Below are 15734 nucleotides of genomic sequence, written 5' to 3' on the forward strand. Positions count from 1 at the left end.
CCACAGCAGAGAGCTGGATTGGAAGTGAAGCAACCGAGTCTCGAACCCATGCCCATATGGGATGCTGGCGCTTTAGGCCAGGGCGTTAACCCACTGTGCCACAGCGTTGGCCCCCTGAGAACATTCTTTAAAAAAAAAATACTGTATCTATAGCCTTTTACATATTCAGTTAAGTTTTTTTCATCAGAGTAAAACATTAATTTGAAAAAAATCATGATTTTAGATTTTGGCATAATTAAACCAAAGTTGAGCAACTATTTGATGTTAAGTGGAAAGTTTATGACTAGTTTTGAATTTTCATAATATATTGAATTTGTATATAATTGATATGTTATATATATTACTATTCATGTATAATTAGATCTAAATTAGAGTAAGGATGTGAGTGTTTGTTGTTTCGCTTATTAAACTCAGACGAGCAGCTTAAGCTGTTCTGCTGTGAACTTGTCAGTTTACTGTGTGGCTGCCTTCCTTTTGAAATCCCTGCCGGCTTGCAAGTGTTTAAACGCTGTGAGTTGTTATTAGCTCTATGTTGGCAAGTAATCAAAGCCGGCCAGGAAGTTCCTGGGGAAAGCGGAGGTGTCTGTGCGATGAGCAGATAGTGGGGAAGCAGGTGTGCCAGCCAGATCATAAAACCAGATACAGAGAAGAGGGACTGGTGGCTCTCTTGTCCGGTGTAGGGCTCCTGCTTACCTGGACCTCAGCAGAGACCGGATGCTCTGGGTAAATGAACTTGGTATTAAAAAAATTCCACATATCTTTAGTGGGTTCAATTCCGTTTTGTGGCTTTAAGTATTACAATGAAATGGAATGGAATGGGTTTTAAAATTCGTCTTGATTACTGTTAATTTTTCACCCGTTCTCTTCAACTACTCCCTGGAATGTGGGGTACATGTGGTCCTGTGCTGTGAGCCTCCCCGGGCGGCTGTGGCACGTAGAATCTCGGCGTTTGTCTGGTCATCGCAGGAGACGGAGTGTCCACCTCTTGCTGCACATGTGCCCCAAACAAGCCAGGCCTCTCTCCTTCCTTCCTTCCACACTTGTCATCCCCGCATTTTTCAGAATTTCAGAAAGCTCACGGCAAGAAAAAGGGCAGCCACGCCTGACTTCCCTGTAGTCCTGGGTTTCGGAGTTCGGTTAAGTCAGCCTTGCTAACTAGGTGTCATGGTGAACTGCATCCCAGACAGCATTCATCTGGGTTAGGATGTGAGTGTCACATCTAGAAAATTCTAGAAAAGAAAAGAAACAGAAAGAAAAAGGGACGAGAGCAGTGCCTGGAAATCATGGGATTTTTTTTTTTTTAATATTTATTTATTTGAAAGTCAGAGTTACACAGAGAGAGAAGGAGAGGAAGAGAGAGAGAGGCAGAGAGAGAGAGAGAGAGGTCTTTCATCCACTGGTTCACCCCCCAGTTAGCTGCAACGGCCAGAGCTGTGCTGATCTGAAGCCAGGAACCAGGAACCAGGAGCCAGGAGCTTCTTCCGGGTCTCCCAGGTGAACGCAGGGGCCCAAGCACTTGGGCCATCTTCTACTGCTTTCCCAGGCCATAGCAGAGAGCTAGATCAGAAGTGGAGCAGCCAGGACTCGAACTGGCGCCCATATGGGATACTGGCACTGTAGACGGCGGCTTCACCCACTATGCCACAGTGCCGGCCACATGAGATTTTCTTAAAGAGAGTGAGTTCCAGTTATTTAAAATTTAAATTAAAATTTTGTCTTAGAAAATAAGAGGTCAGTTACAGACTGAAAGCATTTATTTGGTTTTCATTGACTAATGTCAATAACAGTAGAAAATAGAGGGAAATTTTAAAGTTCTAGCTTTACTCTTTAAAAGCTTTTTTATTTACAAGTGTGTATGTGAGAAGTCAGATTTTCCATAATAAGTATAGATATGCTAATATACTATAAAGCTAAAAATTTCAACAGATTTTGTGGTACTGCATAAAAGCTCATATTTTATGTCAAATGCCAGAGAACTGAGAGTCGTAGAATTTTATTTCCTTTCTTGATTATGTGAATTTTTGCCAAGTTTCTTACATCCAAGCAGTTGGCTGCTGACTGTTAAAAACAAAAACATTAATGGGCTATTTTTTTTTTTTTGGCTTAAAAATATATTGGACAATAGGAAGTATCTGAATTGGAAACAAAAATGATAAATTCTTTACTCTCTCTTTGTGTAACTAAAAGGTTTAGAGATTACAATTGGAGACCATTAACAGGGTGTCTAGGTAGTATTTTAAGTGTTTATCAGATGCTAATTTTTCAAGATCGGCAAACTTCACATAAGAATCTAGCTTTCCCGGCCGGCGCTGTGGCTCAATAGGCTAATCCTCCATCTTGCGGCGCCGGCACACCGGGTTCTAGTCCCGGTCAGGGCACCGATCCTGTCCCGGTTGCCCCTCTTCCAGGCCAGCTCTCTGCTGTGGCCAGGGAGTGCTTGGGCCCTGCACCCCATGGGAGACCAGGAGAAGCACCTGGCTCCTGCCATCGGATCAGCGCAGTGCGCCGGCCGCAGCGCACCTACCACAGCGGCCATTGGAGGGTGAACCAACGGCAAAAAGGAAGACCTCTCTCTCTGTCTCTCTCTCTCACTGTCCACTCTGCCTGTCCAAAAAAAAAAAAAAGAATCTAGCTTTCCCGATGCTGGTGGCTCAGGGGATGATGGGGCAACACTGGTCTGCCATTGGCGCCCCCCCGCTGTGGTGGTGCCCTAGAGGCCCACACAGGTGCTGCCCCCATCACCCTGCCTCTTGCTTTCCCTTGTGCTTTCAGCCTGGGCATGTAGGCACTGGCTTTGCCATCCCTAACTCAAACATAAAATGTATACTGCGCATGAGTTTGAAAACCGGCTTTCAATGTCGCTGAATTCCACTCTAGAATTCTGGATGGTACATTAAAAATATCATGAATATTTTCATTTTCACTGGATCCCCTGTTCAGCAGAAATGTGGGTTTTATTTATTTATTTATTTATTTATTTGAAAGGCAGAGTTAGAGGGAGAGTGACATTTTCTATCCACTGGTTCACTCCCCAAATGGCCACAACAGTTGGGGCTGGGCCAGACTGAAACTAGGAGCTTCTAGGTCTCCCACATGGGTGCAGGGGCCCAAGGACTTGGGCCATCTTCCACTGCTTTCCCAGGCACATTAGTAGGGAGCTGGATTGGAAGAGGAGCAGCCGGGACTGGAACCAGTGCACATATCGGGTGCTGGTGTGGCCAGGGAACAGCTTAACCTGCTACGCCACAGCGCACGCCCTGTAGGTCTTCTTTACCATGTAGTGTTGATACTCAGTGTTGCACTGCACTTCATTTTATTGACTGATCTTCTTGTGAGTGAAGGCGTTTGTCTAATAAAGGAACTAAGACCATTTCTGACTTAGGCTCTTCAGACATGTGGTTAATCTTCTAAACAGGCCACAGGAAATTGAAATCCAATCCTCCAACCACCTTCACCCAGCACCCACTGTGGACACCACTGAGTTAGGCAAAGTTGACAAAGAAATAGTTCCCATCTCGGAAATGCAGCATACAGACAGGAGAGAAGCAGGAAGTGAGCAATACCCTCAGAGCCTGAGGACGAGCCCTCGGGAGCGAGCCAGCAGTCCAACCCAGACTGCAATATGTGATGTGGGTATATTAACCGCCAGACCCAATATCCTCCCAAAGATTCACTTATCTGTTAGATTAGATCTAAATCTGTCAAATTAAGGCTAAAGATCTTTTCATTTCTGAGATGTTAGCTGAAGCTCACAGAAGACGGGTCTTTTTCAAGCTTGCACAGTGAGCTGGTAGTAGTCAGGCGACCAGAACCCAAACCTCATGTTCCTGCTCCAGTACCCCCTCCTCTGCAGCCTGTTAGCCCTGCAGGTGTGGCTCAGGGTTGGGTTACATCCACCAGATGGATCAGCTGCGGAAAGCTAACAGACCTATTAATATCGTTGCAGGAAAATATGTCCTAAGTGGGACCAACAGAGTCAGGGCTCCTTGGCGTGTACTGCTCCTGCAAGGGGGTGAATGGCTGTCCACCTTTACCCAGGACTGCGGACTGGTCTGGGGGCACGGGATCTCCAGGGCAGAAAATGGGAGACTGGTCGCCCTCCCTGTAAATGTGTGCATGCATAAAGTCCCGCGATAACGACTTAGGAGGCAATGCGTTCGTTTTTTGCATTTGATTCCTGTCCCCCCCACAAGTTTGCGCATGACTTGTAAAACTTGGTTCTCAAAGCATGTGCATTTTCCATGGGATGGTTATATTGTTATTTGCTTCTGAAGGTAAAATATTGTGATGTGTTCGTGTAATTCCATGCTGCCCCCTAGTGTCCAAATTCCACAGGACCTTGGCAATGTGCACTTTTAAATTTAGCTGTCAGTAGTCCAAGGTTTTGTCACAAAAACAAAGCAACTGGTCAAATTAAGTCAAAGGATTATTAGTAACTAGCCAACATTAGGAGTTCCTTTTTTATTTTTATTTTTTAATTTTATTTATTTAATTTTTTTTTGACAGGCAGAGTGGACAGTGAGAGAGAGAGAGAGAAAGGTCCTCCTTTTGCCGTTGGTTCACCCTCCAATGGCCGCCTCGGCCAGCGCGCTGCGGTTGGCGTACCGTGCTGATCCGAAGGCAGGAGCCAGGCGCTTATCCCGGTCTCCCATGGGGTGCAGGGCCCAAGCACTTGGGCCATCCTCCACTGCACTCCCGGGCCACAGCAGAGAGCTGGCCTGGAAGAGGGGCAACCGGGACAGAATCCAGTGCCCCGACTGGGGCTAGAATCCAGTGTGCTGGTGCCGCAAGGTGGAGGATTAGCCTATTGAGCCATGGCACCGGCCAGGAGTTCTTAAAATTGTGAAATATGGCTATTTTAGATGGCTTGAGAATTTGCTTTTTGATTTTCCATCTAGTAGTCTTTCCTGCAAGGTGCCTTCCATAGAGCGGTTTGGAAACTTGTGGTTGAAGTACACTTTGCATGGAGGACAGTGTCTTTTCCCAAGTGCATAGACATGCATTCCCATGAGGTGAACACACCTGTGAACAGAACACCTGCCCCTTAGCCACCCCTCCTCTGCGTGTAACCGCTGACTTGGATTTAACATCGTCAGTTTGCTCAATTTTTTGTTTTGTGCTTTGTGTCAGTGAAACAATACAGTAGGTGAGCTATTGTGTTCAACCTGAGCCACACGGAAACTAGGAGACAGTTACCGAGAGACCAGCAAGGCCTCAGTCACTGGTCTTGTGGACGTGTTCCCTGGAGTCTTCTCTGGGGCAGAACAGAGGTGTGCGGGGAGTGTGTGTGTGTGCATGTATGTGTGTGTGGGCATGTGTGTGTGGGCATGCACATGTACGTACATGTGTACATATGCGTGTGCATGTATGCACATGTGTTCAGGTGTGTATGCGTGTGTGTACACATGTGTGCATGTGTGTGCATCTCTGTGTGCGCGTGGGTGTGGGTGTGCACGTGTGGGCATGCATGTGTGTGTGTGTGCGCCCACACGCTTGCACCTGGACCAGCAAGGCCAGGTCACACGTGTGCCTTATTCCCGGGTGACTTCTGTCCCCAGAGTTGCGTGCACGTCGCTCCTTTGAGGAGGGTCCGTGTGGACAAGATGCATCTCCTTCAGTGGAAATTCGTCTTCTCAGAGGACTGGCTCCTGTCTGAGGCCCTGTTTGTAGGGTGGCTGGGGGTGGGGGACCAGGGCCGAGTGGCTCCTGCTCCCTGGAGGCCCCCGCATCACGCGGTGATGGCCCTTGTCCCTTCCTCTTGCACAGCCTTGGTATCATCTACGGCTTAGTGGCGAACCACCAGGTGAGGACGCGGGTGAAAAGGACGCGGAGACTGGCGGACAACACCTTCAGAGACCTGCGGACCTTCCTGAACGAGACTCCGAAGGTGAGGAGCGCGATCTGCGTGTCCCACAGAGCTTTGTGCTTTTGGCTGTCCAGAGTTCCTGTGCATGGTGGAACCTTCTAGAAGCCCAGTGAATCGGTGTAGACGGCTGTTACTGGTTAATGTCCAGGGCAAGGAAGTAAAGACTCTGCGAGTCATTTTCAAAAGAATACAAGAGCATTGTTTTGGCCTTGGTGTTTTTATGTTGCTTTATTTTATTTTGGCATAAAAAGTTAGAGTACAAATTCTAAAATTGCTTAACTTTTTAAAAAAATCACCAATAACTTTTACTGGTTATTTTTTTTTAAGATTTATTTGTTTATTTGAAAGAGTTACAGAGAGGCAGAGGGAGGGAGGGAGGGAGAGAGAGAAAGAGAAAGAGGTCTTCCATCCATTGGTTCACTCCCCAGATAGCCACAACAGCTAGAGCCATGCCCATCGAAGCCAGGAGCCAGGAGCTTTCTCTGGGTCTCCCACGTGGGTGCAGGGGCCCAAGGACTTGGGCCATCTTCTACCGCTTTCCCTGGCCATAGCAGAGAGCTGGATTGGAAGTGGAACAGCTGGGACTTGAACTGACGCCTATATAGGATGCCGGCACTGCAGGTGGCGGCTTTACTCGCTACACCACAGTGCCGGCCCCTGGTTATTTCTTTTTAAAATGTTTGATTCAGGATCCTTTTGTCTGTGTTAAATCTTGTCGTTCTCCTGTGGCTTTGAACCTTGGAAGGAGAGATGCAATTTTTTGGTTTGTTTTTCCAGCAAATCAAGTACATATTGGCCCAGTACAACACCACCAAGGACCTGGCATTCTCCGATTTGAACAGTGAGTGAAATTGCAAGTTGCATTGGACTTTGGTTTGCTTCTTTGTTTGCTTTGGCCATAGAAGAGGGAATGGAGGGGGCAAACAAAGAAACCGCTTACAATTCCATGAGCAGAACCTCACATTGGTTGAAAGCGGCTGTCTTGCGGTGAGCAGGGCCTTTTAGTAGTATCCTGACTTTGTTTCTTGGGAAGCATTTGCTTTCCTGCAGGCACAGCACCTTCACGCCCTGCGTGAGAGGAAGCGCAGCCCTGCCCACCACAAAGAGTGTCTGGTCTGAAAGTGGACAGTGCCTGGCCAGCGACACAGCAGTCACACATAGTCCACATAGCTCCAGGCGACCGTGTGCCCCTCTCTAAATATGGACCCCATCCGTCTGTGGTGGCGACTTGGTCACGGGGCCCAGCCTCTGGGGAGACTTTGAAGAGTCAGACAAAAATCTACATGCTGGAGTCTACACCTGGCTGACGGCCGGACTGAAAAACCCAGCCTGGAGGCCGTGGGAGGAGAGCAGGTGGTGCGGGCTGTGCGGATGCCGGGAGCCTGCCTTCACTCTGCCTTCTGCTCCTTTGAATCTAGATGTTAACTCGAAACTGGGAGGTGAGATCTGTGAACAACTGAAGCCTGTGGTGATTCCAGTCCTCGATGACATCAAGGCCATGGCCTCAGGTAAGCCCGTGGCGAAAATGATGGAGAATGTCCCACCCAGGCCCCCGGGCCTCAGGGCACTGTCCTCCTCCCTCGTTTCCCAGAGGGCTGGCCAGAGGGACCGCTGGGGTCTGCGACCACACACAGACCAGGCAAAGACACTGGGTTGTACTGCACCTGGCGTTCTTTGTTTTCTGTTACGTTTGTGCCGGAGCTGCGGTGGTGATGGGGGGAAACTCATCTCAAACAGGGTGGCGGCTTTTGCTAGGGGCCACCACTTCTTTTCTCAAATAAAATATTATGGGTGAAATTTATATTTATTAAATAAAAGCTTTCTATTACAAAAAAGTTTTATGGGGACACAGCCGTGTGCCTTTGTCCCACTGTCATCTCTGGCTTCGTACTGTGACGGCAGTGTTGAGAGGATATAGTGGTTGTCGCAGGCACAAGCCCTAAATGTCTGCTCTCAAGGCTTCTACAGGAAAAAGCTGTGGACCCCTGGTACAGAAGATGAGACCCCCATAGAATTCTAGGTTCTTTACGTTTTCTTTCTCCTTTCCTCTCCTTTCCTCTCCTTTCCTCTCCTTTCCTCTCCTTTCCTCTCCTCTCCTCTCCTCTCCTCTCCTTTCCTTTCCTTTTCCTTCCTGATTTACTTATTAATTCAAAATTGAGAGAGAGAGAGAAAGAAACTTCTATCTGCTGATTCACTCCCCAAATGGTCCCAATGGCCAGGCTGGGCCAGGGTGAAGCCAGGAGCTTCATCTGGGTCTCCCATGTGAGTAGCAGGGGCCCAAACACGTGGGCCATCTTCTACTGCTTTTCCAGGCCATAGCAGGGAGCTGGATTGGAAGTGGAGCAGCCGAGACTCGAACGGGTGCCCATGTGGGATGCTGGCATCACAGCAGTTGGCTTGACCTGCTATGCCACAATGCTGCCCTCATTGGAGTTTCTTGATTATTATCTTTTCATTTTCCCCTTGGAAGGACAACTTTTAGCAGCAAGGAATCTCTCTATGTATCTTAAACCACACAGTCATGGTATAAGGATCAGAACCATGAATTTTCAAAAAGTGCACCCTCCCTCCCTCCCTCTCATCCATCCATCCATCCATCCACCCATCCTTCCTTCCTCCTTGCTTCCTCCCTCCCTCCACACCTCCCTGTCTGTTACTCCAGTCTCACTTCCTGTTTGAGACTAACACTGGGTCTCTTCCTCTTCTCCTTAGAAAGACACCAAGTCCTATTGGATCAATTGGATCAGGGCCCCACCCTCGTGACCTCAGTTAATCTGTTTCCTCCCTAAAGGCCTTGTCTCCAAATGCACTCACACTGGGAGTTAGGGTTTCAGCACAGGGATTGGTGGTGGGAGCCCTGAATTCAGCCCCGGCAGTGGGGTAACTGGGGGAGTGGTGGAGTTGGGATACAGAACCCAGTCTACCGAAAGCCTGTGTATGCCAGGCAGTGTTTGCATGCGTGATGCTGCTGTGCCAACCATGGCAAGGCCACACTGGGTCCCTTGGCAAAGAGTTGGGACTCTGGGACTCTGGGGTTTGTGCAGCCACAGGTGATGCCGGCATCCCTGCACCCTGGGTCCTGAGCCTCAGTGCATGAGAAAGATCTAAGGTTTGTTTCCAGCTCAGATATTCTGCAGTGAGAAAGGCTGTGCTAAAGTACACGATCAGGGGCTGGTGCAGTGGTGCAGTGACATAGGCCACTGCCCGCAAAGCCTGCATCCCATATCGGAGCAAGAGTTCAAGTCCCAGCTGCTCTACTTCTGACTTAGTTCCCTGCTGATATGCCTGGGAAGGCGGCAGAAGACGGCTCGAGTGCTTGGGTCCTTGCTACCCATGTGGAAGATCCACGTGGAGTTCTGGGCTCCGAGCTTCAGTCTGGCCCAGCTCTGACTATTGCAGCCATTTGAGGAGTGAACCAGCGGGTGGAAGAGTCTCTCTCTCTCTCTCTCTCTCTGTAACTCTGCCTTTCAAATAAATAAAGAACAAGTCATTTTTTAAAAAAGGCGTACAAACAATGCACTGTGCCTGGCATATACCTTTCCTTTCTGCCAATGTTCTGACAATTTTTAATATTTGAATTATAGCGCTTTTTACATAAAAGACACATTAGATTTTATTTTTCTTTGAGGGCTTCTTGAATTATTATTAAAGTTCTTTTCCTTCCTCCATTCTCTCCTTTCTTTCTGCCAATTTTCATTCTTTCTTTTTAAGGCAGCCTAAATAAGTTAAAGGTCAGCCTCTGGGTGTTGACAGAGTTTCATGAAGTATGTTCAATAATCTGACCCAGAATAGTCTTGCTAAAAGTGCTCTGCAGCTAGTGGACGCTGAGGAGGGCAAACACGCGCCAGTTCCTTTGTGCCCGTGGTGTTGGGCTGCAGGTGCTGCAGAAGGAAATGGGCTCTGGGCTGATGAAATGTTAATGAACCAAAACCGAGAATCCGAAATGTCTTTTCCACTCAGTTCAGATTCCTGATACATGTGGTTTTGATAGGCCTGGAGGGACTGCCAGTGAATATTTTATAGGTTTCTGGAAAGTACCTATTTATTACCTCTACATCCTTCCTGGGACGTGACCAAGTATTACTTATGACTCACAACGTCGATGTGGGGTGCCTAAATGCCACCTTCCTGGACCATCGGTTTATTTAATCTTGGCTGTTGTTGATTTCCTGCCCCAAAATTACTCATCTTGAAGTCAGAGTGGAAAAGGCCATGAGAGATAAACCTCAGGATGCTGAAGCGGGAGGTGTGTGGTGAGGTGTCGTTCAGCAGGTGCTCTTGCGTTCCCTTCTGGGCTACTGGTTGCTGAGCTTTTGTCTTTTGTGTTGCTGTGGTGGGTGTTTATGGAGCCTCTACTGTGAGCTGGACACCAGGCTTCACGCTTTGCTGTGGACGCTTGGAGGCCAGTAGGAGACAGAAGCTGATGCCCGAGCACTGTTTGGTCGTCTTAATGTTAACATAATGATTGGACCGAAGTTCAAGAGCAAAGACTGCTTGAAGCAAATCCGGAGGTGTTCTGTTCAGATAAGGTGATAGACTTTGGGACCAAGGGTCAGACAGCCCAATTCAGAGGCTTCCCTCTGTCTCTGGGTTGTGCCACCTGGTGAGACCTGGTTAGCACGGTGACGTCATCTCCAGAGAATTCAGCCCCCAAACCTGTTAGGCCGGGGCATAGAGTCACGGACTCTTGGAGTAATGAGGAAGCAACTCCCCGAGCTCCCAAATGTACAGCCGAGGGCACTGAGTTCCTGAGAGGTGAAGGTGTTTGCCAGAGGTGCCACGGCCAGGTGGCAGCAGACCTGGCATGAGCCCTCAACCTCCTTTTGGCGAGAGTCCGCGCAGCACCAGCAGGTATGTGGGTGCACACACACACACGTGAAGGCGCTGCAGACAGCCTGTGGGAAATGCAGTGAAAAGACATAAATCAGCTGCGAAAATATTTTGAAATTCACACATAACAAAGATTCCTCGAAAAGCTCACAGAAAGGGCATATTGTCAAAAAAACCTGTTTGTGGATTTCATAGTCTTTTTGCACCAAACCAAATTTGACTTTCAATGCTATCTTCCCACAGACTTTTAGAAGTTCATTCATGTGTGTGTATGCATGTATGTGTCTGGTTTTATTTATTTACTTATTTATTTATTTTTATTTATTTTTTTTGACAGGCAGAGTGGACAGTGAGAGAGAGAGAGACAGAGAGAAAGGTCTTCCTTTTGCCGTTGGTTCACCCTCCAATGGCCGCCGCAGTAGCGCGCTGCGGCTGGCGCACCGTGCTGATCCGAAGGCAGGAGCCAGGTGCTTCTCCTGGTCTCCCATGCGGGTGCAGGGCCCAAGCACTTGGGCCATCCTCCACTGCCTTCCCCAGGCCCAGCAGAGAGCTGGCCTGGAAGAGGGGCAACCGGGACAGAATTCGGTGCCCCGACCGGGACTAGAACCCGGTGTGCCGGCGCCGCAAGGCAGAGGATTAGCCTGTTGAGCCACGGCGCTGGCCCATTTATTTATTTTTAAAGATTAATTTATTTGTTTGAAAGAGTTACAGAGAGACGAGAGAGAGATCTTCGATCTGCTGGTTCACTCCCCACATGGCTGCCAGAAACCAGCAGCCAGGAGCTTCTTCCGGCTCTCCTGTGTGGGTGGCAGGGCCCCAAGCACTTGGGCCATCTCCCACTGCTTTTCCCAGGTGCATCAGCAAGGAGCTGGATTGGAAGTGGAGCAGCCAAGAGATGAACCGGCACCATGTGGGGTGCTGGCATCACAGGCAGTGGCTTTTCCTGTTACCTCACAGCACCGGCCCCTGTGTGTCTGGTTTTTTTGTTTTTTGTTTTTTTGTTTGTTTGTTTGTTTGTTTTCCTTGACAGGCAGAGTGGACAGTGAGAGAGAAGATACAGAGAGAAAGTTTTCCTTTGCCATTGGTTCACCCTTCAATGGCCGCCGCGGTGGTGCACTGCACTGATCTGAAGCCAGGAGCCAGGTGCTTCTCCTGGTCTCCCATGCGGGTGCAGGGCCCAAGCACTTGGGCCATCCTCCACTGCACTCCAGGGCCATAGCAGAGAGCTGGCCTAGAAGAGGAGCAACCGGGACAGAAGCTGGCGCCCCGACCGGGACTAGAACCTGGTGTGCCTATTGAGCTGCGGCGCCAGCCAATGTCTGGTTTTAATATTCAGATTTTATGTGGTTTCCAGGGAAGGGTAGAGCAGCCAATTTTTAAGGGCACTCCCATTTTTGCTTGTAACAGCCAATGAGTGCCACATGTTTGTGACCACAGAGTGGAGATCTACCAGATCTTAGAAGAATAACGCCCTCTGGTTTAAATATCACAGCTTTTCCCACAGAGACTTTTGTTTTTAAAGACTTATTTGGAAGGCAGAGTGGCAGGAAAGGAGAGAGAGAGAGAGAGAGATTGAAAGAGATTGAGAGTGGATCTTGTATCTGCTGGATTGCTCCCCATACAGCCCCAACATCCAGGGCTGAGCCCTGCAGGTGGCAGGGACCCAAGTATTCGAGCCATTGTCTGCTCCCTTCCCAGGCACATTAACAAGGAGCTGGATCAGAAAAGGAAGAGCCGGGACTCAAACCAGCACCGTGATACGGGGTTCTGGCATTGCAAGGGGCAGCTTAACCTGCTGTGCCACAAGGCTGGCCTTTCGTGTCAGCATTTTAAGATGAGGAAATCAGCTCAGAGTGGTTCAGGAATCTACTTCTGGTCACACAGCATGTAGCCAGGCTGCGGGATCTGCAGAAGACCAGCCTGGATGTAAATCCGTGCTCTTAGCCACTGTTCTGGGTTTCATTCCAGCCCCGACATGACCGGGTGGGCTCCGTTTCTATGTGGGCTGTAGCTGCTTGGGATGGGGACTTGTTTGGACTGAGCTCTTTGAGTTTGGGCAGTGACACCTTTGCTGGCTGCGGGCAGCCACTTCATGCTGCACCAAGATCCCCAACATGTTCCTGGGCTGGCGCTTGCCCCCTGCTTCTTGTTTGAGAGAAACCCATATGAGGGAGCTGAGCTGGCTGGGGGAGCTGGCGTGGGAGGCCAGCAGTGCCCCCACACTCCCCTTCACAGCAGACTTCTCTGGCTACCATCCCATGTCATTTCCAAGTTCATCTCAACTGCCTTTGGAGCTCTCTTGTAGACGGCACGTGTGCTGGGCGTGCGTGCTCTGCTCTGAAGCAGGCTGTATCTCCACAGCCATCAAAGAGACCAAGGAGGCCCTGGAGAACATGAAGAGCAGCTTGGACAGCCTGGACAGCGGCAGTGAGCAGCTGAACAGGAGTCTGACGGACGTCAAAACCAGCATGGAGCAGTCCCTCAACGACCCCCTGTGCTTGGTGCCGCCGGGGATGGAGACTTGCAACAGCATCCAGACATCTCTGAGCCAACTGCAGGGCAACTCTGAGCTGGGTCAGGTGAGCAGGGGCTGGGGGCGGTGTGCTGGGACCCCTGGGCAGGGCTAGGCGTGGGTGCACCTGTCAGGGGCGCAGTGGGCTGAGTTGGACTGGGCTAACTTCCACGCCTCCCTGGGTCATCTGACCACCATGTAGGATTACTGCAGCAGGAGCAGTGGAGTGAAGGGAGTTCCTGCTATTTAGAAAAGAAGAAAGGAATCCGAGTACATTCATGTAGATTTTTAACATTTAAAATACTGCTGTAGGCATTTGCCATAATAGTTAAGGTGCCACTTGGGACACCTGCACCCCATGTTGCACTGCCTGGGTCTGAGTCTTGGCTCTGCTCCCAATTCTGTCTTCCTGCTAATGCACACCCTGGGAGGCAGCAGGGGACGGCTCAAGTTCTGGGTTCCTGGTGCCTGGCTTGGACCTGGCCCAGCCCTGGCTGTTGTGGGCATCTGGGGAGTGAACCAGCAGATGAGAGCTCTTTCCCTCTCTATCTGTCACTCTGCCTCCCAAATCAATAACTCTTTCAAAAAGTAAAAATGTTGTACTACTGTGGTTTTAATGATCTGTGATTAGTTTAAAAATTACTGTATATGGGTGAAATGGTCATTTTTCCATTCAATTATTTTTTATAGCCATCGTCTGTATTCCCACTAAACTAGGGTCATTTTGCTTTTTGCTTGTTGAACTTCTTATTTGGTGAAGTACTAACTAAGCCTTTTTACTGTATATTTAAAATATGTTATCTCAAAAACTAAAAAGAACAGTAGAAGGAAGAAGGGTGGGAGGGAGGGGGAGGAAGGGAATTTAATCATTATGTTCTTAGAATTGTATCTACAAATCTCATTGAATCGGCTATAAAATAATTAAATTTAAAATAGAAACAGGAATTAATGTAAAAAAGTAATGCTTAAAATAGGTATAGTTTTTTCACTTTCATATTTCATCAATCGACCTCCTATGAAGCACTTCTAGGCGACATCTCGGTTTGCAATCCACTATCATCCCTTTTGGAATTATTAAGGTTTTTTTTAATTCTTCTGAAGTTTTGTGGTCTTTTAAATTCATTTACTTATTTATTTAAGAAAGAGTGAGAGAGAGCTGCCATTCGATGGTTCATTCCCCAAATTCCCACAACAGCTGAGGCTGGGCTCGGCTGAAGCTGGGAGCTGGGGACTCAGTCCGGGTTTCCCACATGAGTGGCTGGGATTGGTGACTTGAGTCGTCAGCGCAGCCTCCCGAGGTCTGCGTTAGCAGGAAGCTGGATTCAGGCGCTGAGTATCAAAGTGCTCCCTGTGGGATACAGCATGTTAACTACTAGGCCAAATGCCTGCCCTGAAACAGTTATTTATTCTCTAAAGTTTTATTTATTTATTTGAAAGGAAGGGTGACAGAGAACGAGAGTGAGATGGATCTCCCAACCACTGGTTCATTCTTCAAATGCCTGCAACAGCCTGGGCTGGGCTAGGCCAAAGCCAGGGGTCAGGTCTCCCACATGAGTGGCAGGGACCCAAGCACTTGGGCCGTTATCTGCTGCCTCCCAGGAGCTGGCCCGGAGGTGGAGAGAGTCCATCTCAGGCACTTGGATGTGGGATGTGGGCGTCCCAAGCGATGGCTAAATCCACTGCACCCTAGCAATCTGCCTCTCAGACAGTTATTTAGAGCTGAGCTGCATGTAAGTTGTTCAGAGGTAATTTTTTTTTATTTTAATGAGGCTTCAAAATGCAGAAAAGCTACAAGCGTAGGACATGGAACACCAGCCTGCAGCCTTGGTCATGTCCCATTTGCCTTGCCATATCATTTTCTCTGTTTGCCCATCTATTCACATTGTTACATAAATGCATACAATGCTAGGCCTTTTGTTCTTTCCTGAAAAGATAAGTGGAGGATAAGTTACCGACTTCATGTCTCTTTGCCCCTACGTGTTTTAGGGCATTTCCTCACTTTACATAACCATTATGTGGTTATCAAGATCAGGGCACGGAACATTGACCCACACCGCCCCGGCCTTTTCCAAGGGTCTCTTCCTCTTCCAGCCCAGGGTCCAGGCCTGGCTCATGTTGTAGTTGGCTCTCTCTCCTTTTCATCTGGAATAGTTTCTCAGTCTTTTTCCTTTTGCGACACTGATTTTTTTTAGCTGGCCGTTTGTTGTGCAGAGCAGCCTCCCCTTCAGGTTTGTCTGATGTCCTCTTGTGATTAGATGGAAGTTTCTCATACAGTGCCAGCCAAGGAAACGTCTCAGAGTGAGACTGCGTCCTGCTGATCACTGAAACACTCCCTGCAGGTTCATGTGTGGGGCCATCAGTGGAAAACCCAGTCCAGTCTACGCAGGAATACAGCCACTGACTGGGTGACTTTTCAAAGTCATGTTTCAAAGGTTGCATCCTACTTTCTCCAACAACATGCAGTTCTTGCAAGTGTAAGGTCACGGATGCTGCATCTGTACTGATTTCTATGCCTCATTTCTAGCT

The 15734-nt window shown here is 48.7% G+C and overlaps 1 protein-coding gene across 1 annotated transcript in view; it reads left to right on the forward strand.

Annotated features, from left to right (window-relative positions):
• Window positions 1-15734, forward strand: part of PROM1 (prominin 1) — a 97651-nt gene that overhangs the window by 57491 nt on the left and 24426 nt on the right. The window contains exons 5-8 of the mRNA XM_062213392.1: window positions 5767-5887; window positions 6644-6707; window positions 7285-7374; window positions 13058-13275. Coding sequence (XP_062069376.1) covers window positions 5767-5887; window positions 6644-6707; window positions 7285-7374; window positions 13058-13275 — 493 coding nt within the window. The remainder of the gene's footprint in view (window positions 1-5766; window positions 5888-6643; window positions 6708-7284; window positions 7375-13057; window positions 13276-15734) is intronic.

The sequence above is a fragment of the Lepus europaeus genome, chromosome 16 (assembly GCF_033115175.1).
Source record: "Lepus europaeus isolate LE1 chromosome 16, mLepTim1.pri, whole genome shotgun sequence".
NCBI classification, from domain to species: domain Eukaryota; kingdom Metazoa; phylum Chordata; class Mammalia; order Lagomorpha; family Leporidae; genus Lepus; species Lepus europaeus.